The 26206-nt window shown below is 36.1% G+C and overlaps 1 protein-coding gene across 2 annotated transcripts in view; it reads left to right on the top strand.

Annotated features, from left to right (window-relative positions):
* Positions 1 to 20461, top strand: part of LOC150100708 (fatty acid hydroxylase domain-containing protein 2) — a 122499-nt gene extending 102038 nt beyond the window's left edge. For both annotated transcript variants that reach the window (XM_090401205.1, XM_090401204.1), the window contains exon 7: positions 19077 to 20461. In XM_090401205.1, coding sequence (XP_090257331.1) covers positions 19077 to 19233 — 157 coding nt within the window. In that variant the 3' untranslated portion in view covers positions 19234 to 20461. The remainder of the gene's footprint in view (positions 1 to 19076) is intronic.
* The last annotated feature ends 5745 nt before the right edge of the window (positions 20462 to 26206 follow it).

The raw sequence follows: 26206 nt of genomic DNA, 5'->3' as shown, positions 1-26206 counted from the left end.
TGCTTCATAAAGAAGGTGACACAACTCAAGCTTTAAATTATAGACCAATCTGTGTGACAGGTGTTGTGGTTAAAGTGTTGGAGAGGTTAGTGAGAACCAGAATCCAGAATTAGAATGGATGGGACTGGATTTTAGATTAGTGCACTGTATTGGAGATTGTCTGTCTGATAGGTATTAACAAGTTGTGTATGGGGTGGAGGGAGCAATATCTCACAGGGGGAAAGTTACAAGTGGTTTGCCTCAAGGGTCTGTTTTAAGGTCAGTGTGTTGTTTAACCTGTATGTTAGTGATATTGGGAAAAGTTTGAATGGAGATATTCACTTGTTTGCAGATGATGCAAAGTTGGAAAGAAACTATGAGAAAAAACTTGCTCACCTGGTTGGCCAAGTGGTTAGCATATCTGCTTTCCAACCATGTCACGAGTTCAAATCCTGCTACAGGTATGGTGTTTGTGATTGTCTTTATGTGGGAGATGAATTTCATTGCCCTGTGTGAGATCACTTTGTGGCTTACTGGAGTCCTGAAATATCTTGAAAAAAAAAAAGTTCCATGTTTGGTCTCTAAGGCAGGGTTTCTGGACTGTGCAAAAATAAATGTAAACCTATAGTACATGGTACAAATGTACTATAGGTTTGCTAATATAGCCTTTCTTGGGTGGGCAACAGCAGATTAAAAAAAAAAAAAGAGAGAGAGAGAGAAGTAGAGCAAATATGGCTTTGCAAGAGGACTTAAATAATTTGAGAGAATGAGGATTGGGGTCAGTCATTGTTATAAAATATGGTTTTAAAATTTGGAAAACAAAGATGAGATGTAGGGTAACACTTCATGGGTATATATTGGAGGAAGTTGGGGAAATAAAAGATCTGGGTGCAATAGTGGATAGTAATATAAAATTTAGAGCACAAATTGCTAAAATTGTGAGGACAACACAAATTCTGGCTATGGTGTGGATAATACTGACTTGTAGAAGTAATTAGAATCCAGTTCCATTATATAAGTCCTGGATTAAGCCAAATATGGACTACTATGCAGATTTCATCACCTGGGTTTTCAAAGGGATGAAATGGTATTAGAAAGTGTCCAGAGGCAATTGACTAAGGTAATTTCTGGTCTCTGGAATGTTGAGGATGAAGAAGGATTGAGAAGATGCAATTTACAAAGGCTAGTGTGATAAAAAGAAGAGGGGAGTGATATGATAGAGCCATATAAGCTGGTAAGAGGTTATCAGATTAATGTTGAAGAGGTTCTTCACAAGAACAGATGAGAGATGGGAGGAGAACAAGAGAGCATACCTGGAAGCTGTGTAAGGAAGTGTGAGCAAAGGGGTTAAAAGCAAGTTTTTTGCATGGAGAGAGGTGAATAATTGAAATGCATTGCCTTAGATTATGATGTCTGCAAAAAAATGAGTATGTATTTAGTATAGTGTGATGAACTGTGTATATGATGGGGGAGGACCTCCCACAATGAATCTTTGACTCCATGGAGGCCTGAGGATAATAGTAGTAGTAGTAATAATATATTTATTATCATTATATGAGACCTCCAGGGAGTCAATGACTCATTGAGAGAGGCCATCCACTTCAGGTGTCATACTTTCTTAAATTCATTCACACTAGATACTAATTCAATAAGCAAACTGTTTCTCTCACTTAACTGCTCTATGAGGAAAAATCTAGCTTTTATCCCTTGTTTTAATCACACACACAAACTTAACTTCCATAGATGTCTCCGTTCTCTCCCCACCATATAATCAAAATTTTGATTCAACTATTCAAAAGCTTGTAGACCTCTCATATCACCACTGTCTCCATAATCTACATTCCATAATCCAGAATATATGTTTGTAATTCTTCTTTGCTCCCTTCTTACAGATTCTTTATCCTCTCTGAACTCAGGATACCAAATCTGCACACAAGTGAGTTCAGGTGCAGCTGTATCATATCTTGTAAAGAGGCAAAATGACTTCCTTATCTTCACATTTGATTCAACATTACAATTTTCCTCTGGATTGTATTTTCGATTATATGGTAGGGAGAGAATGGAGATATCTATGGAAGTTAAGTTTGTGTGGTTAAAACAAGGGATAAAAGCTAGGAACTGGAACCATGGATACTTATCATCATAAGTGTCTATGGTTCCAATGCTCATAGATGTCTGATGCTTGTTTCACTATTCTTTATCATTTCTCTCTGTCCATCCAGGTGAATCAAATCCTGCAAACTCTTTCCATACTACTCCTTCACATCATCTATCCACTCTCGCCTTTCCTGAGAGTGGGTAGATGATGTCAAGCCTTGTTTATACTGTCCATTGTACCAAGTATCAAGTTTTTGATTTTTCTATTGTTATCCATTCTGCAGATATGGCAAAGAGCTCCATTTTCCTTCAAATTATTTTCTTTGCAGTTTACTTTGCTATATAGTTCTTCCGTTGTTACATTTTGCATCCATCCAGTTTGTAGAATCTTTCTATAACATGTTCTTTCAAAAGCCAATATTTGTCTCACAGAGTCTTTGACCATTATTGTCTCACAAATGAGAGCACTTGTGGATATTGTTGGATTCTGATTATGTAGATATTAGAGTAATTATTATTTGCTTCAGAATCCAACATGATCCTCCATCACAAAGGCTACATTTGTAAATATTATTTAATGTAAATAACTTAAATTATAATTTGATATCATGTAATTACCTTAATTATATCTAATATTTAATTGTTTAATCAAAGATATGTGTTAATAGTAATAAGATTCTGTATTAAATATTATTAAGCTATTTTATTTATTGTTATGTCAATATTATAAGAACTTATATTTGTAATTTAACTACGCATTTATTGAAATGCAAATATTCTATTTATTCTTGTTTGTGAAAGTTTAACGTTATGTAATAACTGAATGTAGTGGTATAACCTTATGTAACGTTAGCGAAAATGTTTACGTTTATTTGTTGTCATGGAAACGCGTGAAATAAATGAGCGCGAGTGGAACAGAGCGAGGGCTGGAAAAAGAATAATAAAAAAATATAAGAGGTAACAAGAGGGAGTTGGAACGGAAACTTGGAAGTGAAAGGAAGCAAGGGCATAAACTAGAGAAGTAGAAGTAAATGAAAGGTTCTTAAGGGCAGGAGTTAAGAGGATAATTTTTATAAGTGAGCAAGGATGAAGTGAATTTTATAGTTAGCTGAAAGTGAAGCCAGCAGTAATAATAAAAGGGAAATTGATGCTGTAATCGGATAATATAAAAAGCTGGACGTTCAAGGAAGAATTCTGAATAAACCCAGTTGGTCTAGAATTGCGGCTTATTTCCGATTTGCCCTAAGGAGAACCGCACAGTGTTTTAATTAGTTTATGAGTGGTAACAAGGATAGTTGAAGTACCCTGCAGTCGATGTCTGGATTTCTGAAGCACGATTGATAGTGTTTTAATTATAACTGTGGATAAATCTTGTAGATGTGTTCTTAAGTGAAATAAAAATAATTTAAAAGTTTGCTCACAACGTATTTGATGTACTAGGAACTATTTCCGGTAAGGACTATCTTAGTGTATTATTTCAATGCTTGAAGAATTGAGTGTTAATTACGCTACGCTTAACCTAACCTCAACTGTGGAAACTCTTCGTGATTGAGAGTTGAAGTTAAGAATTGTTAGAGAGATATTTTCAACTATTAGTGCCTGCGATATTTTGAACTTATAGCATGACTGAGAAGTGTGTGAAAACTGATTAAATAGGAAGTTCTATTATATTTATATATGTGTAGGAACTTTGTAACTCAGAAGTTGAGAAAGTGTATGTGAAGGCTTGGAAGGTTGAACTAATGTGATTGACTTGGCTTAATGTTTGACTTGTTTTTATTGTTTAAATTAGAAGTAGAATTTATGTATGTGTTATATAGCTTATATTAAATGTTTGTTTTTGTTAATCAAAAGTTGTATTTTGCCTGAATCTCTTTTACTGCACCATTCATAAAATATTCGAACCAAAGCGGGTAAATTAAGTAAGTCAAATATACTCGGCCAATATATATATTAAGGAGAAATAGTTGAGGGTTGATTTTTCTTCAATTCTTGAACTAATTCAGATATAGAGTGGCGCAGTCTTTAAATATAAATTTTCTCTATATTTGAATTAGAAACCAACTAGCAACTAATTTTAGGTTAAGAACATCGTAGTAATGAACATGTCGGATCCAAGGTACAGATTAAGACGAAGTAGGATCCAACAATATGAATGTTTCCAGCAGTCTTGCCTTTTGGGGAAGGTTCAGTGATTTACTTTTGCATATCTTGCCTCTTACCTGTAGTTTTGCTTTTCTTATCTGAGATCGTATCTCTTTTTTACAGCCTAAATCATGTTTCATGTTGCTCCCTAAGTGTGTGTGAAGTTCCTAACCTCTTTCAGCTCTTGTCCATTGACCTTTATTTGCTTTCTCATGATCTCACTGAATATCATTGTTTTGTATATTTTTTGATGTTCATTATCAACCCATATCTCTTTACTTCTTCACTTAACTTCAACACTGCTCTTTCTAATTCCTTTTTTTCTTCAATAATGACTATGTCATCTGCAAATCTTGAATGATTTATTTTTGTACCACAAATTGAAATCCCCTTACATATAATCCTTTACAATATCTATTGTTCTTTCCAAAAGCATGATAAAGTTGCTTGGGGATATTGGATCTCCTTGTGTCTTGTGCCTCGTTGTCCAGAACCATCTTCCTATTTATCACATCAACCCCTGCGTTGTCATTGTTGTTCTGCAATAGACATATCAGATTCCTATCCACTCCATAAAATTTCAGTGCAGCCCATGCCACTTTCTGATCTATACTATCAAATGCTTTCTGAAAGTCAAGAAAGCAAATATAAACATTTTTATTTTTACATAGAGCTTTCCTTACAGTTAATCTTAACATTAATATTGGTATACAGAACTTCTATCTCTTTTAAATCCTGCTTTGATAATCTTTCAGAGTGTTTTCCATTAGCTTCCTTATTCTTTCTTATAATATCATCATAAGTACTTTTCCCACATGACTCAAGTGTCATACTTGAGTCATCTTTTTCCTATTTCTTCTGTGTTCATCAAGATTTCACCATTTTCATTTTTTATGATTCTCTGCTTTGGGCTGTATAGGGTGGTCTGAAAAGTTCTCAACCTCAACCATAGATGGCAACACTATCGGCAAGTTTTTTTTTTTTTTCCAAGTTGGTACATATTTATAAGCATCCATGTGAAATTGCAAGTCATTCTATGAAGTAGTTTGTTTTATACAGCTGTCTGAAGCTGTATAAAGCTTCAGACAGCTGTATATTCTGTATCCCTTGAAATGGATAAAATTGAGTATCGTGTGGTTATAAAATTCTTTGTAAAAGAAGGTTTAACTCCTAAAGAAATTCATTCAAAGTTCATAAAAGTTTATGGACACTCTTCTCCTTCATTTTTGACAATTAAAAAATGGGCTGTCGAGTTTAAACACCACCAGAATTCATTGATCAAGTGCAGCGAGTCAAAGAGTGCTGGAGCATCACTGGAATAAATGCATTAGTCTTAAGGGAGATTATGTTGAAAAATAAAAATAATTTTGAAATTATGAATTCGCTTTTTTATTGTTAGGTCGAGAACTTTTCAGATCACCCTCGTATTTCTTGTTGATGCTTCTAACCATTTTATACTTCTCTTGTTCTGTATTTACAATAGTATTTACTGATGCCCTTGCACTGTTCCTTTAGCCATTTTGATTTATCTCTTCTAACTGCCTTGTTCACTTCATTGCATTTTGCTCTGCTGTTCTTCTCTTTTCACAGAGATCTCTCTCTCTCTCTTAATCTGTAATGCTCTTTTTTTTTCTTCTTGATTTCTCTTTATTAAAGAGAAATCAAGAGATTACACAGGAAATATTAGTGTGATCCACCTCTTCTTTGGTTTCTCTGTCTCTGGGACTGTTTGTTTTTTATTATTATTATTATTATTATTATTATTACGGGTATCTCCATGGAGTCAGTAGACTCATCGCGGGAGACCCAAACTAGCAAAACAATATCTGTCATATCTCTTCTTGAATTCATTTACAGATGAAGAGCTCACAACAAAGTCAGGCAATGAATTCCACTCATTCACCACCCTCCAGGCAAAAAACCTTGTTCTGACACCTTTGTTAACCACACTCTTCTTTAATTTCCAGAGATGACCTCTTGTTCTTCCATCACTATCACACAGCTGAAACATTTCCCCTGCATCAATCCTATAAAAACCTTTTAGTAATTTGAATGTTTCTATCATATCCCCTCTTCTTCGCCTATCAACCAATCTCTGCAATCCACAAGCTCTCAATCTATCAACGTAGGGAACATTTTTTATATCACTCACCAACTTGGTCACTCTTCTCTGAACCCTCTCCACAGCCTCCTCATCTCCAAGGAATCCAGGTGACCAGACCTGAGCACAGTAATCCAAATGTGGAAGTATCAATGCTTTATAAAGGGGAATAATAACCTCTTTATCTCTGGATGTCAGTGTGTTCCTCAACAACCAAGTAATCCTATGTGCAATCTTGGACACCTTAGCAATGTGTCCTCTGAACTTCATCTCCTTATCTACCAATACCCCTAAGTCCCTAGCCTCATCAATCTCTTGGAGTACCTTTCCATCTATGTAGTACACAGCTGGTAATCTTTTAATCCCAAAATGCAAGACTTTACACTTTTCCACATTGAACTGACATCCATTTTCTTTTGCCCATTTTACCAGCTTATTTAAATCCTCCTGCAAACTTTCAACATCAGCTTGATTTTTTATTGCACTACACAACTTTGCATCATCAGCAAACAACTGAATATCTCCCTTTAAGCCGTTTCCTATATCATTTATATACAAATTAAACAACATTGGCCCAAGCACAGAGCCCTGAGGCACACCACTGGTCACCTGCCTCATTCTGGACTCGGCTCCTCCATACACCACCTTATGGTATCTCTCCCTGAGCCATTCTCCTATCCATATCACCAATTTAATATCCATTCCCATCTGCTCCAATTTGCGTAACAGTGTTCTATGGGGTATCCTGTCAAAAGCCTTAGCAAAATCCAGAAGTACTACTGTGTAGCCAGTTCCTTTGTCCAACTCTGATGTTATTCAATTATGGATAGTTAATAGATTGCTAAGGCAGGATCTACCTTTAACAAAACCATGTTGGCCTCTATAGAGTATCATATCCTGATCCACCCATTCTTGAATTTTGTCTTTAACCAACTTTTGCAATACTTTTACCACTACTCCTGAGATGGTGATTGGTCTGTAATTCAATACTGCAGTTTTAGAGCCACCCTTATGCAAAGGAACCACTTTGCCTAACTTCCACTCCCTAGGGACCATACCAGAGTTCAAACTTAAATTAAATATCCAGGTAAGAGGGGTTGACAATTCATTTGCACATTCACGCAACACCCGAGCTGATATTCCATCTAAGCCTACTGCAGTGTTTGCATTTAAGTTTCGCAATATATTTAATACCTCTGATTCTTTAGCTTCAATTCTCACATTAGGTATTGCTATAGGTATAGAGATATCCTCACTTGGGTGATAGACTTTTGAGAAGTGATCACTCAGTAACTCGACTATTACATCTGATTTTGTCACCTCAATACCATCAGCACCCACTAAGGTTATCCTTCCGAAGTCATTCTTCCTCTTACTTGCCACATAGCGGAAGAACTCTTTGGGATTACCCTTGATCTCTTTGGCTAAGGTCTTCTCATAATCTGATTTAGCTTTTCTTACTATGCTGGTAACCTTCCTAGCTTGAGCCTTGTACTGCTCATGGGTGTCCTGATCACCCTTCTCCTTGTAAATTCTCCATAACATTTTCTTTTTTTGTAGTTCAAGCTTGATACTACTGCTCATCCATCTAATGCCTGCCTTGTTTGACCTCCTGACCATGGGGACACAATCTGATATTGCTTTCCTCAGATACCCACTGATTTTATCCCAAGCACTGCTAACATCTTTCCCTTGCAATATGTTCTGCCATGGGATGGCTGCAAGCTCACTCCGAAGCTTGTTATAATTGCCTAACCTGTAGTTTCGTACATACCCCTTCTTAATAGAAAAATCCACAGATTTTGCAACCTCCCAAGTCAATACCACATGATCGCTTTCACCAACTGGAGGTAACGAGGTCACCTTACTTATGCATATAACCTCTGAACCAATAACCAGGTCCAACACTCTCACACCACGTGTCCCTTCAGTTACGTGCTGTTTCAAGTAATTATCTCGTAGCAGATGTATGAACTCCATTTCCTTTTTGCTACGTGATATTTCCTCCTTCCAATTGATATCACCATAATTAAAATCCCCCATAGTAATCACTAAGCCTTCACTCATTGCACTAAGTTGCTGATGCATGAATTCAATATCTCCCCCTGTACTCCCTGGCCTATAGCAGCATCCAACTGTATATTTGGTTGCGTTGGTCACTATTTCGCACCAGACTGCCTCAAATGAACTCTCATTCACATGTCTATCATCATGATATACTACTTTCTTTGGCTGCAACACATCAGCTATCATCAACAGTACTCCTCCTCCTGTTCTATCTTCTCTATCCTCCCTGAAAATACTGTACCCATCACATTCAATTCCAGTGACCACATCTTCTGCTGACAGCCAAGTTTCACTAATGCCTACAACTTTTGGTGAGATTTCACTGACTAATGCCAAAAATTCTTCTCTCTTATTTCTAATGCTTCTAGCATTGGTATACAAAAATTGCAGATTCCCTCTAGATCTTGTACCGGCTTTAGAACTGATATATAAGTCACTAACTACCGTAGTCCTATGCCGATTTTTTTCCCCTCTCTTCTGCAATTTATTCTGCCTATAAGGATCAATAAATACACAATCTGTGCTATTTCTCTCTCTTACACTCAACCTTTTCAATATTAGTTTCCCTGCCCAATAACTTCAACCTGTTCAGAAAACAATAACTTCTTCAATCTCTTATGTCCTTCCATGTTAAGATGCAGTCCATCTCTAGCATACAACTGCCTTTTTCCTTCAAACACACTCCAAACATCAACAAACTCCAGACCTCTTTTTCTGCACATTCTTGCAATCATATCATTCATTATCATTGCTCGTCTACTTAACTCGTAATTGTCAAAACGAGGCAGCACACACACTATTCTCCCATTGACACTTTTCCTCTTCACAATATCTAATAATGTTCTTAAATCTTTTCCTACCCGATTTATACTACCTCTCAGGTCATTCGTACCCACCATAACTATCATCTTGTCTGTTTCATGCCCTCTCTTTATTGCTAAAGCCACTCTTTCTATTGTACCATCAGCCAAGTACTCCTCATGCATACCACTCTCCATACCCTTAATCATAGAATCACCATATATTTTACCACTATTAACTTCATTCAAGTTCACACTCATGGACTCATTCTCTACACTATTCAGCATGACTCTCCCAGCTTCATTACTCAACTCTCTATTACTTACCCCCCCACTCTCACTACATCTCATTTCTTCTTGGCCACTTGTGGTTTTATTATGTTGACTCCCAATCACTCCCATACTATTTATTACTGAATCATTCACCAAAGACTCACCCATATGTAATCCTGTTCTAGTTACTTCAGCTAAAGTAATCTCTATAGTCCTAATTTCTCTGTTTAACACATTAAACTCAGCTTTAACTTCCAGTATCTCCTTACCGATCACTTCCACTTCCTCATGAAGAAGATGAAGGTCATTTTTCATTTTCATAAACTCCCGCCGAAGTTCTTCCGCTACGGTCCCGATGTCAGCTTCCATTCCTAAACGCTCCAGCCTATCCCGACACTTCTCACATACGTCGACATTTTCTTTCTTTTCATTTTGCCAGACCGACCACAGATCCTTCACATTTTTCGGTGCATACATGTAGCAGTTTCCGCAACGCATCCATTGCGAAAAATCTAACGCTGAGCCAGCCTTTCGTGTAGTAGTAGAAGTCCTGCGCGCCGCTGACGTACGTTTCTTGTTGGACGCCATCTTTACACGTTGATATAGTGAAACAAACGGCAGTGAAAACACAATATATACAACACAGTTCTAAACAATAATACCACTGAAGGACACTTGTTTCTAACCGATGCACAATTTTAGCACAATTTGTGACAAAAAGCCACACTATATTTAACTTTAAAAACACGTTTTCTAGACTAGCTTAACTCAACCGCCACATTTACCAAGGACACTAGCGCCGCTCTTGCTCTCTTGATTGCAGAAACCACTTTAATAATGACTGTTTCTGTCTTCTAGTTCCTTTTCCATATTTTGCTATAGGAAGTTTAAAGATGATGTTGCATTTCGATTTATAATGCATTTTGCAGAATCTGGCATAGAGGCTGAGCAAATTGAAATTTATTAATGCAGAAGTAGTAGTACAAATGAAATATAATACAATAGATGCAACAAACATTTAGAACAATACAAGTAATGATAGTGAAAAGTAATACTACATACGGTATAAAAAAATTCAATGATTATTTTTCAGTGGTAATCTAGAAATTGATAGTTAAGGGCTTAGGAATGAAGAACAAAAAATGGAAATAGATTAGAAGTAACTGTACAATGTGTGCAACCAAGGGTCATAGATGGTTACTATAAAAATACAAATGTAGGTGATAAAGTCACTAAACAATTAAATGATAATCTGTGAGGGAATATATATAATTGAGGCATGTTATGTAACATTCAGAGTAATTCTCTGTAATATGCATTTAAAATAAAGTCAAAATTATTTAGTTCCATGAGATAGTCTCTCAGTCTTTTTCTAAGAGTATCCTGATGTTACAGACTTTATTTCATTAGGCAGTTTATTGTAGCTGATTGCCTAAATTGCCATCCAGTTTTCCTCTCTTTCTGACTAGCATTTTTCTCTAGAAAGCCAGGACTACAAGTTAAGAGTATTTACTGAAATTCTCCATGTTTTATCCATTACTAGATATTCCACATATCCTTTGTTATAACTTACCTTGAATAATCATCATAACAAAATCAAAGAGAAATATATTACATACAGAAAAAGGCAAACCTTTTACAACCTGCTAGTTACATTTTACAGATGTGATCATCGTTCCTGTGTTAGGGCTAACCCTTTTCATCCCCATTCTACCAAACCACACCTACTTTTACTAGCAGAAACCCAATTTTAAACTTTTCAATCACTACATGCCTTTCTTTTCATAAATATACACTCTTATTTCAAAGATTAACTGGTAATTAGTTTAAGGAATTAACAATGCATATAACAGATATTAATTAAAGCAAACTTTAATGAATACCTTCAATATTTCAAGAATTCAAGAATCTCTATTTCAAAGATTGTATCTACTCTTCCAGATTTTTTTTTTTTTTTTTTTTTTTTTTTTAAACTAGATTGTATCTCTTGACTGATATCTGTCAGAGCTCATTCAACTGAGAATCTCTTTAAGATCTTTTCTGGCTGAAAATGTCTCTTCATTCTCCTAAGTTCTTTTGTTATCTATCACTCTCCTGTTGCAACCTGCTGGTCCAAACTTTTTTTTGACTTCTTTTAAATTTTGATTCTCTCTATTTACAACTTTCCTAATAATAAAGTCATCTTCCTGGATGATTTTAAATATTCACAGTCCAGCTATAGAAATGCCAAGACAGTTGCTGTCACCTTTGGTCTCACATATATTGTTCACCTGTCTACCAGAATATCTGATAAGCATAGCCATTCTCCAAAAGTTTGATCTCTTCCTGGCTAGTGATTTTTTTTTTTTTTCATGTATCAGGCTGATCTGTCTTTGTCCTTGTTTCATTTCCATTGTCATATTTTGAACAAAACATTTGTGCTGGATGCATCATTTAAATAATTCTTGTTGGAATTGAAAAATTTGCTAACATGTTCCAGATAAATTCTCATTCCATATCTATATCCTGTTTGTCTAAGAGAAAAATCAGAGGTGATTTTGCAAAGTGCATCCAACTTAGAATCTCTTTTTTGTTCTTCTCTGGCTAAAAATATATTTGTTTTGTTCTGCCAGATTTGTTTGTTATATGACTGCTATTTGCATCATGCAAATGGCAGCCATATTTTCTGGTTTCTTTCTAAAGTTGTTGGCTGTTAAAAAGGCAGTCTTATGGCTTCTTACTGTTCCTCTAATTCTCAAATATCTTGATGAATTGGGATGTGAACCATGATAATTAGTTAAACTTAACATGGATTATAATATTTTTTTATTAGCATAGAATTTTTATCTCAGCATCAAGAACATCTTCAAGAACAACTGGAAGAACAGAAACCATGTGAACTACATGTACATGATATAGTGACATGGTCTAAATATATAAAAGTTCTAATAAAATAACTTTAACAAGAGAAAATTAAATTTTTTTTAAAGAAATTAATTATTAATCTTGGAACTTGTGAAGAACTATTTAAAAAAAAAAGAGAGGGGTGATAATTTCTGTCCATCACTTCTATTTAGATTTGGAAGATGTAGCACGGTTTCATTATATTCTTTATATAAGTGTTCCATGAGGTAATTACTCTTATGGAGACCTTAATCTTCTTCCAAAGGATTTGATGTCTATGGAGACAGCATGTTACATGCTCTGCAAAAGATAAACTTCTGCCTTTTTTGCCAACCCTGGAGTGTATCAAATTCCTCATCAGTGTGGGTTATCATATTTTGGGCAAACAGTTCATCTCGACTACATTAAATTCCATGAGTCTAAACATTCTGGAATTGCAGAACATGCTACTCCCCCCCCCCCCCCCTTAGACATTGAATCCTTTGGAAGAAGATTAAGGTTCTCTATAAAAGCAATTATCTCATAGAATGCTTATATAAAGAAAGTTGTGAAACCTTGCTGCATCGTCTGAATCTAAAATAGAAGTGATTGGGGGGGGGGTGTATCTACCTACCTGTGTGGATGGGTTTTTCTGTAAACTCAGAAAGATGGGGGTGCCATTTGGGAGGATGCCTGATTAAAGTATCTAGAAAAGGCAGGCTATTACTTTCTTTTTCTATAGTGAACTGGATTCTGGGGTGCTATCTGTTGAGATAGAGGAGTCTAATGTGTCTCAGTCATGTGGCCAAATAGAGAACACATCATCAGTGTATCTTAGCCAGATAGAAGGTTTGAAAATAGCAGTATCAAGATCATGTTTTTCAAAATGCTTCGTGTAATAATTAGCAAAAGGGAGAGAGAGAGGAGAGCCCATAGCTGTGCCCTCACTCTGTTTAAAAGTGGTATCTTTCCAAGTGAAGTAGCCAGAGTGAATGGTAAAATTAAAAAAAAGTCAATGATATCAGGGGAGGAAACACATTTTTTAGTTCATTTAAAGTGTCAAAAGAGGGATATTAGTAAAAAGGTGACATCAAAGCTTGCCATGATATTGTTATTGTCTAAAAGTAAATTTTGGATTAAATATTTGAAATAAGTGGAATTTTTAATGTTAAATTAGGAATGACCTGTAAATGGGAAAAATTTGAGAAACTTTAATTCTAAAGCCTCCCACCCAACAGCTAAGGCTAGCACCCATAGATGGCATTCTTCATAGGACTTGAGGCTTTCTGTCTGATTTTTCCCACTTATTGTTTTATGTAATTTTAATATTATTTTACTGATGATGTCTCAGTGATTGAACAAAATATAGAATTGATTAAATGTGCTTTCATTATTTTTATGTGCTATATTTATTCCATTAAACCTTATAATGAATTATTTCAAATACTTATCTTGAAAAAGTAGTACACTCGAACTAAATCAGTGTTTCCCTTAATCACAGGTTATAGGGTAATAATAACAAGATGGTAGACCTGTAATGTCAGACTTCATATATAGTCATGGATTGGATCTGTTATCATTCTCCATCTTATGTTTTATTTAAATATAAAATGCGGAGTAAAGATAGAAAGTAGATTTACAAAATCAAGAAGTTTATAGTGTTTTCTATTAGTAATTTTTATCTGAGAAATGTTTTATAAAGATGTACAGATTTTGAGGAGAATTGAAGAAATAAAATTCATGGAAAGCTGTGACAGAGGGACATTTCTACATTTGCTTATATATTAATATTAGTGATGAGCATATAGCGATTAGTGATGATGGTATAAGTGGTGAACTATGTTCTCTCAAAGCAGTGGATTTGGTGGAAAATAGCAATAAGGGTTTTGAGAGTGGGAATGTTACTATGTATATTTAGTGGGGTGTTGCTATAGGCCAGGGAATACATAATTTAAGGAACAGGTTTAGACAGTTCAGTGGCAAGTGCAAAATGAACAATCATTATAGGAGATTTTAACTACTGCAAATATATTGGGAAAACGAAACAGCTTGTAGTAGTAAGGAACAGAAATTGCTGGAATTCTTGAAGAACATATGCCTCAAGCAGCATGTAGAAGAAAAAACAAAGAGGTTCAAGAGTTTTGGATTTGATCCCGGCATCAGAGGACATGATAGTAACTGAAAAGTCATCCCTGCCCCCCAGTTAGAGAGTGTTTCCATGTGTTTTGACTTGGAGGATGAGTAGATATGCAGAAGTGTCGAGAAGAAAGGAGTTGGTAGAATTTTAAGGTAGGGGTACTTAGTCATGGATTGGATTTGTTATCATTCTCCATCTTATGTTTTTAGAAATTCTTCCATGGGTGGAAGAATTGGAAGGGTGAAATATCACCAGTGTGTGTGGGAACTAGTGAAGAAATATTTATTAACAGCAATGGCAAGTTGTATACTTAGAGTGAGAGTGAAAAAGAGAACAAGATTTGATATAAAGTGGATGACTAGTGATATCAAACAGGAACTGCAGTTGAAAATGAGGATATGGAGCAAATATAAGAAGGGTAGAGAGAAATTGCATGAAGAATATAAGACTCAGGGATAGTAAAGTGACTAGCATGGTAAGAAAGGCAAAACTTGATTATGAGATGAGATTATTCCTGGGATCCAAGGAAAATCCGAAGCAATTCTTTTCTTATGTGGTCAGTAGGAGGAGAAATGGTTGTGGAAGAACAACATTGTTAGACAAAAATGGGAGTAGAGTGACTGATGCAGAAGATGTAGTGGAGTTATTTAACGATCACTTTATTGGGGTATTTCATTTTGGGGCAATACTAGAAGGATAAGGAGGATTTAAAGTTTGGAGAATGTGTTACAAATACTAAGTTTTTTGGATGTCAATAAGGCAGTAGGACTGGATAGTATTTCACCATGTGCTTTAAGAGAATGTGCTAAGAAACTGACAGCTTTGACTTGGCTTTTCAAGAGAGTTTGTCTATGGACAAAGGTACCCAAGGAATGGAAAAATTATAAGATAGTTCCTTTGCATAAGGGTGGTGGTGGTAAAATGCAAGTGTCAAACTATAGACTATTTTGTATTTCTTCTATAGCTGCTAAGATTTTGGAGAAATTAGTCATATTAGCCGGTCTCATACAGAGGTAGGGGGTTTTTACACCCAGAAACTCTGGTTTTTTATCCCCCAGAACAGGCAAACCGGCCCCGTGAACACATGCATATACAGGCAAACCGGCCCCGTGAACACATGCATATACAGGCATAGGACACACTGGGAGGCATAGGGCTTAACCACCTTATCCTTGGGACGGGTACGGTTTGGAAGGGCTAAGGACAGCTCCATAACAGGCCACTAGGCCTAATACGTAAAAGGAAGATGAAGATCATATACAACATTGGACAAATAAGAGTAATGTTATCTGTGAGGGTCAGCATGGATTTATTAAGGGGCACTCTTGTTTTAGTAATCTAATTTCCCTTTTATAATAAAGTAACGAGTGGTTGATGGGGTAAAGGCATATAGTGGCTTTTTTCAGATTTCACAAAAAAGCATTTAACAAGATACCACATGATAAGCTGATATTTAAGTTACAGCATATGAGTTTAGATATCAGAGAATTGTGTACAAGAAAGCAGTATCAGTGAAGCAGACAAGGTCTCCCAGGCTTAGTATTGAGACCAGTGTTGTTTAACATTTATATCATTGACATTTTCAATGAATTACAGGGAGCCATTCAATTGTTTGCAGATGATGTGAAGGTGGGAAGGGTTATTAGTAATAGTGCCAATGTGGTAGCCCTTCTGGGGGATTTGAATAAGCTAGCCCAATGGGCGGATGAGTGTGGATGTCAGTTTAATGGAATGAAATGTAAATTCTTGGAGTTTGGAATCCATCAATGGGAAGCTCCAAATTCTGTTGGAAGAACTGTACTGGAGGAGGTAAAGGGATCTTGAGGTGATGATTGATAAAAACTTGAAGGTTTAGGGAGATATATTGCAAAGGTGGTGAAGGTGACCAAGAGAATTGCTGTAGTACTGAGAAGAACACTGACCAGCAGAAATAGAAGAGTTTGTGGTTTCATTGTATAATGCCCTGATCAGACTGCATATAGATTATTTTAATCCCATTTAGTTGCCAAGATTTGAAGGGGATAAATTAAAATCCATTTATTTTTAATGTAAATTTTTGAGTGACAGCTCTCTGTAATTTTGATTTTCTTGAAGATTTGGAATCTCTCTTTCTCTCTAGGGTTTTCTTTTTATTTTAAATTATTATGCATACCCACAGTAAGGAGAATAAACCAATTGGGGTTAAGTGGATTGAGTAAAGATGTAAAAAAAAAAAAAGAAGAAGAAAATAAAGCTGCAAATAAAGAAAACATTGAGAGAATATAAAGAAAAAGGTGATCAGCATATGCAGTGCAAACAAGAAGGGTGACTAGTATGATAAGAAAGGCTAAATCAGATTATGAGAGAAAATTAGCTAAGCAGGCCAAAGTAAATCCAAAAGAGTTTTTTTCATTATGTAGCAAGTAAAAGGGAAAATTACTGTGGAAGGATGACTTTAATCAGTGCTAATGGTGTAGGACACTTATGAGCTAGGGACTTCACAAAGTCCCTAGCTCATAGCTCAGAGGTCAGTGTTTAAGACACTAGTTGAAGCTTGAGGAAAGCCTGAGCACTGCATGGTTTTGTCAAATGAATAGGATGAGTGGATAGTTCTGTCATCAGTAAAGCTCTGAAATGGATTAGTGGTGATTGAGAGTGGGTAATTTATGTATAGGAGAAAAGGATGGATGACAGAACAGAGGCGAGTTGCTCATGCATTGATAGCAAAACGTGAAGAGATAGAGCCATTAATCCCGATATGTGTGATCACTTCTAAGCATTGGGATTGCTTCCTATCTAAGCATAGGTGATCATAGAAATTATATAGACAGATGTTACCTCCGTAACACAATGTTTGAGTATAATTGTGCTCCAGAGCGCAGTGTTTAAGTATATTTGGAGATGCCATCAGGACCAGAAGATGTTTTAGTGTCCAAGTTGATTAGTATTCTTCTGATTTCTTTTTGCCAAAAAACCACAGGTGTCAAGCATGTAAGTTACTGCAGTAATGTATTGTAAAAGTGTGAGTCCTAGATTGTTCTTCCTAATGAGCAGTGAATGATTGGAATGATCATCATCACTGCACAGAAACAAGGAAATCAAAGAAACGGGAATACAAAGTACATACAGTAGTTGTTGGTTTACCAATTAAAAACTGTTGCTGCATGTTAGAAATTAATATTAATAAATAATATTATTAAAAGCTGTTTTTGATGGTTATATAAAATAAGAATCCCCCAAACTTTTGGGAGGGAGAGAGACAATCATTATGATTGAGATTTGGCTGAGGTAAAAGACGCAACTTTCTTTGAAAAGGCATTCATATTTAAACCTACTTCTATGGAGAAGACGAGCTTTATTCCACTGGATCTCCTGTGTTTAGTGTCCGTACTATGTTGTGCCAGACCAGACTTTTGAGGTTTCATGTATTCGATATAATTTGCTGTTCATTAATTATTTTTTCCACAGAACAGCCTGTCTGCCCAAAGTATGTTAGATTACATTCACAAGGTATTTGGTAAATGCCAGCTAATGATAGAGGTGACAGTTTCTTTTTAGACAGCAACAGACGAGAAATTTTGTTGACAGGAAAATATGTGGGAACGAGATGATACTTCTTCAAAATTCTACCAATCGGTTCAGAGATGCCAGAAATATAAGGGATTGGAACCATGCACTCTGTTGAAGAATCCTGAGGTGTTGAAACATAGTCAATTATCTACTGGATTTGATTAGAGTTGTAACCTTTTGATAGTGAGAAGTTCTTGTAAGCTTGAGGGAGAGGAGCACACATTATGTGCTCTATTAATTGTATGCTCCTCTCCCATTAAAGTTAATTACTGTGGTTATTGTGTAATTTATTGTTTATAGTCATGCCACAGGCACCTTTAAAGATTATGCTTTTATAAAAATTGTTCGCCTTATTTGTTCAGTGGTTCATCTGTATTACTTCTGTTGACTCTGAAAGTGTAAAGGATGCTGGCCATTTTCATATAGGTTAGCATATAATATTCAAACATGGCTTTTGAAACTGAACTTAGGGGAATTCTTGCCTCCCCCTATCTCCCTTCAATATTCATTGTATATTGCAAATGCTCAGCATTAACAGCACTATGCAGTTCCTCATTCTTCTGATAGTTCTATTTTAACATTCTTTGATATACCGATTCCTGTACCCCCCTCCTAGGGAATTGTAACAAGAACTCAAATTTGTTGCAGTTGGTACAGTTGCTCGAGAAAATGTCATTCATGACGTCCTTAACTTCTGTTTCACAGAATATGCACTAGCTTGATGTAATACACTAAAATTTTGAGAGTTGGCATTAACCATTTCTAATAAGTTAGAAAGACTTTAAAAGCAACATTAAAATGTTGACAGTATGTGTTCAGTTTATGACATAACAAAGATTTGCTTTCAATCAAAAAAAATCTCTGGCCAAATAGCATTTGTATCACTAAAACAACTTTCCTCTGAGAAAGAATTCCAAATGAATTTTAATTGCCAGATAGAGAGGATAGACTTCTGCACTGGAATGAATCAGGTAAATAATGTAATCATTTAAGTATGTATGTATATTCTTAATATATAATAAATAAAAATTATTGAATGGTTAACGTGATTTTATTATATTTTTAGATTTACCCAAAACTTTGGTGTTCTTGGAGTTCTTGATCGCTTGCACGGAACAGACTCTATGTTCCGTAAGAGCAAAGCATACGAACGTCATATAATGCTCCTAAGCTTGGTTCCACTGAAACAGATTTATCCTGATGATCCAAAATATAAAAAATAAGCTTCATTTGATTTATTCTGTCAGTTATATATTAATAATGGTGGCATAGGGAAATTGTCTGCCATAATAAGATGACTGTGATGGTGGTGGAAAGTATATATTTGAGATACATGTTTTAATAATAATAAAGGTTCCTGTAACATAATCAGGATTGCTGTTCATATGACTGAGAATATTGTTTTAATGCTAAAAGTGACATTGAAGCTTGTGTATTTCTTGTAACCATGCATGATGTAAGTATGCACAGGTAATGTTATTTTTTCATATTCATGTATTCTGATTTAATTTAGGTATATTTACGACATATATGTGAAATACAATTGGTATGGACATTTGGGTATTTATTTTTGTAACCTAGGAAGAAATAAAAAAAAATTGTGCTTTAGATGAATGAAGACCGTTATCAAAGCCTTAAACATTGTCAGGGAGGAATTGTCATCCCTTTCTCCTCCTCAGCATACATTGTTTGTTACTTTTATGTACATAATACTGAAACTTTGTATGTAGAAACCAAAGGCAATTTGATGTGATCCTTTATTCTGTTAAATAATTAGCTAAACACAGTTTCTAGTTGGAAGCCTAATTTCTTTAAGCATGCTGCATCACTGACTTCTTTAAAATAACATTTATATATGATTGTAAATGTTATGCATATGTGTAGGACACCTGCTATCATCACTGGCAATTGTTGAAGGCAGGTATAACCTCAAGACCACTTGACATTTTGTTGTTGATGGTATTTTTTTATTGTTTATTATTTGAATAGATGCCTGTTTTTTTGTTTGTTTGTTTTTTTCTTTCCTTAAATACATTTAGTTGTGTAGCTTATATTAGCTCATATTTTCCTTTCCTTGTATTACCATATAGAGAAACTTTGCTGAATGCCAACACTTTCATAAACAGCTGTATAAAGAAATATTTATACTTTTTTACTTGACACATAAAATTTTTCCTGTTATTAGTCAGTCTTTCTATGTCTCATATCATGGTGGTTGATTTTTGTCAAGTGAAGTTCTGAAATCATATTTGTAATTATGCTGTTATACATTCTGTAACTGTATTTAGTAACTATTAGTAGGTGTGTGCATGTGTGTATATAGGTGTGTATTATACATAAACACCCACATACACGTGAAATATGAGGAAAAAAAAGAATGCTTTTGTATATTTAAATGCATAATGCTATTGTAGTATATTGAAAAATAAACAGAAATCTAAGCCCCTCTGATGTTGGAATGCTTTTATTATTATTTATAACCTTCATGGAGTCCAAAAATTCATTACACAAGGTCCACACCAATCTCTGGCAACCCATTCCACTCATTCACTCTCTCTCTCACCTAGCAAAAAATCTAATAAATGAATACAACAGAATGGTTATGTTAGATGTTCAGACTGGTTTCATCCTTTAGTGATACATTGAGGTTATTGCATTTTGAGATGCTAAGACAATCGATGTGAAGTCATCAGCCTTTATATATAAGAAGCTTATTCTTGAAGATATGTCATGGACAAACTTTGTTTGCTTGCACCCAGGTAAAGGACTGAACAAGAATTTCTTGTCAAGTATAATTTCTTTGGAAGTACGAGGAAAAAAAAAACTTTGAACCTCTTTAACTTACATGTTCATCTTAGCTGCTCTTTTCTGCTTTTTAAACTGAACTTTTCAAGTCTTAGGTTTCTATTAGTCTGTTAGAAAACACTTAACAGAACAGTCACCATTTTTACCTTGTGCAGAAATCTGTGCATATTAGATACAATAAGCATTCTGCCATGACATTGTAACCACATGACTTCACTCCCATTTTTTGGTTTGCTCACTGAATTAGCCACATCTCCAGTACCTTCAAGGTGGCAAGTCATTGAAAGTTTATTTTTCACTTGGTTAGACTATAATAAATTTAGTTTAATCCTTTATCCAAGTGTGAGCAAACAAAGTTTGCACCTGAAAGTATCTTCAGGACTGGGGTAAGGTGGTACAACACCGGGCAACTCGTTGCAAAGGTGGAGTAAGCTAACAGCACTCCTATCTCAGTATCTCTCAAAATGCAAAACACATCTCCTTGCGGATATGTATAATGTTATGCATTAAGGGAAGGGCCACTACCCAGACTAGTTTCAACCTTTATTGAGGTCTCTTCAGTGGGAGCCAGGCACAAGTGGAGATACCAGGCAGAAGCATTAGCAAGGTCATCTCTACCTATAGGAGTTGCCAAATGGTGTGCCACCTTTTTATTAAATTACTCTAGATTTAGAGAAAGATGTTGAAAGTTTATTTTGAACTTGGTTAGACTATAATAAATTTAGTTTAATCCTTTATCCAAGTGTGAGCAAACAGAGTTTGCAACTGAAAGTATCTTCAGAACTGGGGTAAGGTGGTACAACACCGGGCAACTCGTTGCAAAGGTGGAGTAAGCTAACATCACTCCTATCTCAGTATCTCCCAAAATGCAAAACACTAAGAGATAGATGCTTCCAGTGCCTTGCTATTAAACGGACCCATGGCCGAAACTACATCTTTCCCATGATTTATTGTCACTAAGCGTGAAATCGGCTTTTTTTTTTTTTCTTCAATTTGCTTATTTTTCACATCACAATGTTTAGTTTCTAAATGTCGGAGTTTTGCAGGTTTCATGCACTCGTTCGACAACACTTCATAAAACAAAACGCATTGAGGTTTCTGTTCACTTTCATCTCCACACCAAGTAAACCTAAATTCCAAATATAAACTGTTATATTTCCTACTGTACTTTTTCTTTGAACTGCTTGTTTCTTCTACTTTAATAGTATCAGATTTACTCGCCATTACAAAACTTGTATCACAATTAGGGTTAGCATCACCTGTTTCATTCGCTTTCTTTTCAACGTCCTGCCACTTTTCCATTATTAAAAAACGTTTCCGAATAATATATAAATAGTGGGGTTAACTCACGACACACTTTGTCCACGTATCATTTTAGCACTTCTGAAGGTATTCTGAGCCTTGGTTGAAGGAGGAAAACCTTCAGTAATAAAAATCAATAAACAACAAGCAATGTGGATTACACATGTTCACTCCAAATCTGATGAAACAGCAAGGGAAGGCAGAAGCAATAAAACTATATTGCTCACTTCACCCTTCTTATTATTCGTCATTCCACCACTACAAATTATTGTAGTGCCAGAATGATGAGTAATAAAAGAGGGGTGAAGTGAGCAACATAGTTTTATTGCTTCCGCCTTTGAACGTTCTGACACTATTTGTTTTTTTTAAGTCTGCATATGATTTCAATAATTTTTACTTACTTATTCAATTTTAACTTGTTTGGATAATTAAAAAATATATATTTATTTAATTAATTTAAGTATGCCTGCAGACCACAGGTTGGGAAACACTGATTTAGATTATTCTTTGAGATGGCAGGTCATTGGGTGATGCTGGAACCCTGCAGTGTCCTGTCACCAGCAGTCTTTTGAGGTTGCTGTAGCAGCAGGTGAGAACGTTTCCAGTTGGATTGTGTTAAGAAGGCTCAGTTCTAGTGCACTCAATGCAAAGAAGCCAGTAGTTTGTATCCCATTAATCAACTACACAACTCATCAAAACTGTGATTGGAGATCCAGCAAATGGAGTGCAGTTTGGTTTTCTGATGAGTCCCATTTTAGCCCACAAACAGGTTCTAAACACTGATATGTGGACAAAAAGGAATGTGTACTATCCCTCCAACATTAGAGAAAGGGATGCTTACAATGGAGACTGCTTTCTCATGTGGAGTGGGATAATGATCAATGGCAGCACCTGTCTTCATTTTTTGATAGGGATACTATGATTGCATGGAGGTAGCAAGAACATCCTCAAACCCTATTGTGCAACTTTGTAGAAGTGTGGTTGGGTCCCAATTTTCCTTTCATGCATGACAGTGCAACTTCCCATTGAGCTCAAGTGGTGAAATATCTTGAAACCAAAAGTGATGAGGATGATCATGATCATCCCACTTATATCCTATCAGTCATGTATGTGGAACCCTTGGGCATCGTATTTCACACCTGCATCTTCTCCTCTGTCCCTTGCTGAGCTAAAGTCTGCTCTGTCCCTTGCTGAGCTAAAGTCTGCTCTGGTAAAAAATAGAAATTGTTGTCATACAATCTTATTAGATAGCCTTATATATTGAGTGTGGTCTGGTGCTGGCAGGCCTGTTTAGCGTTAGAGGGAATCATCTGCTGTACAGAGGTTATGATCATATTTTTGAGCATATCGTGTTGACTTCTTCATTTGATCTTTTTGATAATTCTTACACCCCCTATCTAATGTCTCCTTATGCTACCAAACCAAATTTTGTTCTGCTTCATCATACAAATTGCACAAGTTACATTTTTGAATTGTTTTCTTAATTCTGTTGAGCAGTGTAAAAATTACAGTTGTCACTACCCTTATTCACACTTCAGATGCAATGCATAATTGCATGAACTGCCAGGGCAATCATGTAAGGCTCCTTTAACAACTTGTGCAGTAGGTTCAGTCACTGAGAGAAAAACAATGGAAAATTCTATAAATATTTGAATAGTGTAGAATTTATGTTTTTACTTCCATAAAATTTTTTTTAATTGTTATTATTTGAAGAATACTTTGAACTTTCGAAGAATAGCCAAAGACTGGAACCATGCAACTGTGACTCCCATCTTTAAAAAAAAGGAAGTAAGAACACCTTTAACAACTACAGAGAAATGAGTTCATTAAACACAGGTTATAAAATATTATTATTATTATTATGGACAACTCCAAGGAGTTGATAGAATCATCGAGGGAGGCCCTAACATCATGTCAAGAACAACTATTCGACATTCACACAGTATCTATCATACTTCACCTTGAACTCATTTACAGTCATGGTACCCATAACAGACTCTGGCAGCTTATTCCACTCATTCACCACTCTCCAAGTAAAAAACCTAGCTCTAACACCCTCGCTAACCACACTCTTGTCCAGTTTCCATGTATGGCCCCTAGTCCTCCCCACCAGTCCTATTCTCAAAAATATCTGAATTAATCTTATAGAAACCCCTTCAGTAATTTGAATGTCTCAATCATATCACCCTTTTCTGCCTACAACCAATTTCTGCAAGCCACAAATCTTTAACCTGTTCTCATAAAGTTCATTCCATAGACCTGCTATCATCTTGGTCACTCGTCTCTGGATCCTCTCCACCTCCTCCCCATCAAGAAGAAACTAGCACCCATATCTGGGCACAGTAGCCTAGATGGGGTCTTACCAAGGCTCGATACAGAGGAACAATAACCTGTTTGTCTCTGCTTGTTAAAGTATTTTTCAGCAACCAAGTGATTTGATGAGCTGATTTAGCCACTTTTGCGATGTTCTCCCTGAACTTCAACTCCCTATCCACCAACACTCCCAAATCCCTCGCTTCTATCAATCTCCTGGAGTACGGTTCCACCAATGTGATATACTGTTGCTAATCTTTATACCCCACAATGCATAACCTTACACTTTGCCACATTAAATTGACATCCATTCTCCTTAGCCCAGTCCTCCAAACTATCCAAATCATCCCAAAATTTTGACATCCTGTGCACACACTATTGCTCTACCAACTTTGCATCATCAGCAAACAAATGAATACATCCTCTCAGATCCTTTCCTATATTGGTAATGAACAAATTGAACAGTAGTGGTCCATGAACAGAACCCTGCGGCACACACCACTAGTCACAAGCCGTCTTTTGGACTCTACTCCTGAATAAACCACTCTCTGATATTTCTCCATCAACCATCCTGCTATCCATCTCCATATGCTGCAGTTTACTGATTAGAATTCCATGTGGTATCCTGTCAAAGGCCTTGGCAAGGTCCAGTAGAATCACTGTAAACCCATTACCCTTATCCAGTTCAGCCATCACTGTTAAAAAACGTGAGCAAGTTACTCAGGCATGATCTACCCTTCACAGAACCATGCTGTCCCCCATATAGTATCTCATTTTCATCTATCCAATCCTGTATTTTCCTCTTGACTATTTTCTCCAAGACCTTGACAACAATTCCTGATATGCTGATCGGTTGGTAATTTATAGCAGCAGTCTTGGAACCTCCTTTATGCAATGGAACTATTTTCCCCTCTTTCCACCCCCCTCAGGACTAACCCAGACCCCAGACTCAAATTAAACAAAATGATCAAGGGCACTGACAATTCTTCAGCTGCTTCACGTACGACACGAGCTGGTATACCATCCAATCCCACAGATGTATTGACATTGAGGTGTAATAGACTATTCACCTCCATTTCATTCACCACAATTCCCATATAAGCTATTGGTTCATTCATTCTTGCAATGTCACCACCTGGATGACATACTCTTGCAAAGTGCTCGCTCAGTAATTCCACTATATCAACTGATTCAGTTACCTCCCTATCATTGGCATTCTTTAAAATCATTCTGCCGTATACGTTTTTTCTTTTACTTGCAACATATCGAAAAAATTGTTTGACATTCTCTTTAGCCTTTATGGCTAATGTTCTTTCATAATTCGCTTTTGCTTTTCTTACTACACTGCTTTATACCGTTCATGTGCCTGCTGGTCACCTTTCTCCTTAAATTCTCTCCACAGTTGTTTCTTTTTTGCAGCTCAAGCTTAATGGTGTTATTCATCCATTTAACCCCTACTTGATTTATTATTCGGACTCTAGGTATACAGTCAGCCATTGCCTCCTGCAAACACTTCTTAATTGCCTCCCATGCACTATCAACAACCAACACCTTGCAGTTTTACATGCCATGGCACCAATCAAACTTCTAAGCTTGTCATACTTACCAGCCCAATAATTCCACATGTACCCTGTCTTAATTGTAAATTCCACACCTTTAGCCACCTCCCAAGTCAAGACCCTATGATTACTCTCACCAATTGGTGGCAGCGTGGTCATATTCGTTACAGCCAAATTCTCAGATGCAGTTACTAGGTCAAGCACTCTCTGATCCCTA

Source organism: Typopeltis vanoorti, chromosome 12 (assembly GCF_054136105.1).
Source record: "Typopeltis vanoorti isolate ZY-2024b chromosome 12, IOZ_Tvanoo_1.0, whole genome shotgun sequence".
In the NCBI taxonomy this organism is placed as follows: Eukaryota; Metazoa; Arthropoda; class Arachnida; order Uropygi; family Thelyphonidae; genus Typopeltis; species Typopeltis vanoorti.
Note: the sequence above shows the minus strand (reverse complement) of the source record. Positions and strands in the feature narration are given on the sequence as shown.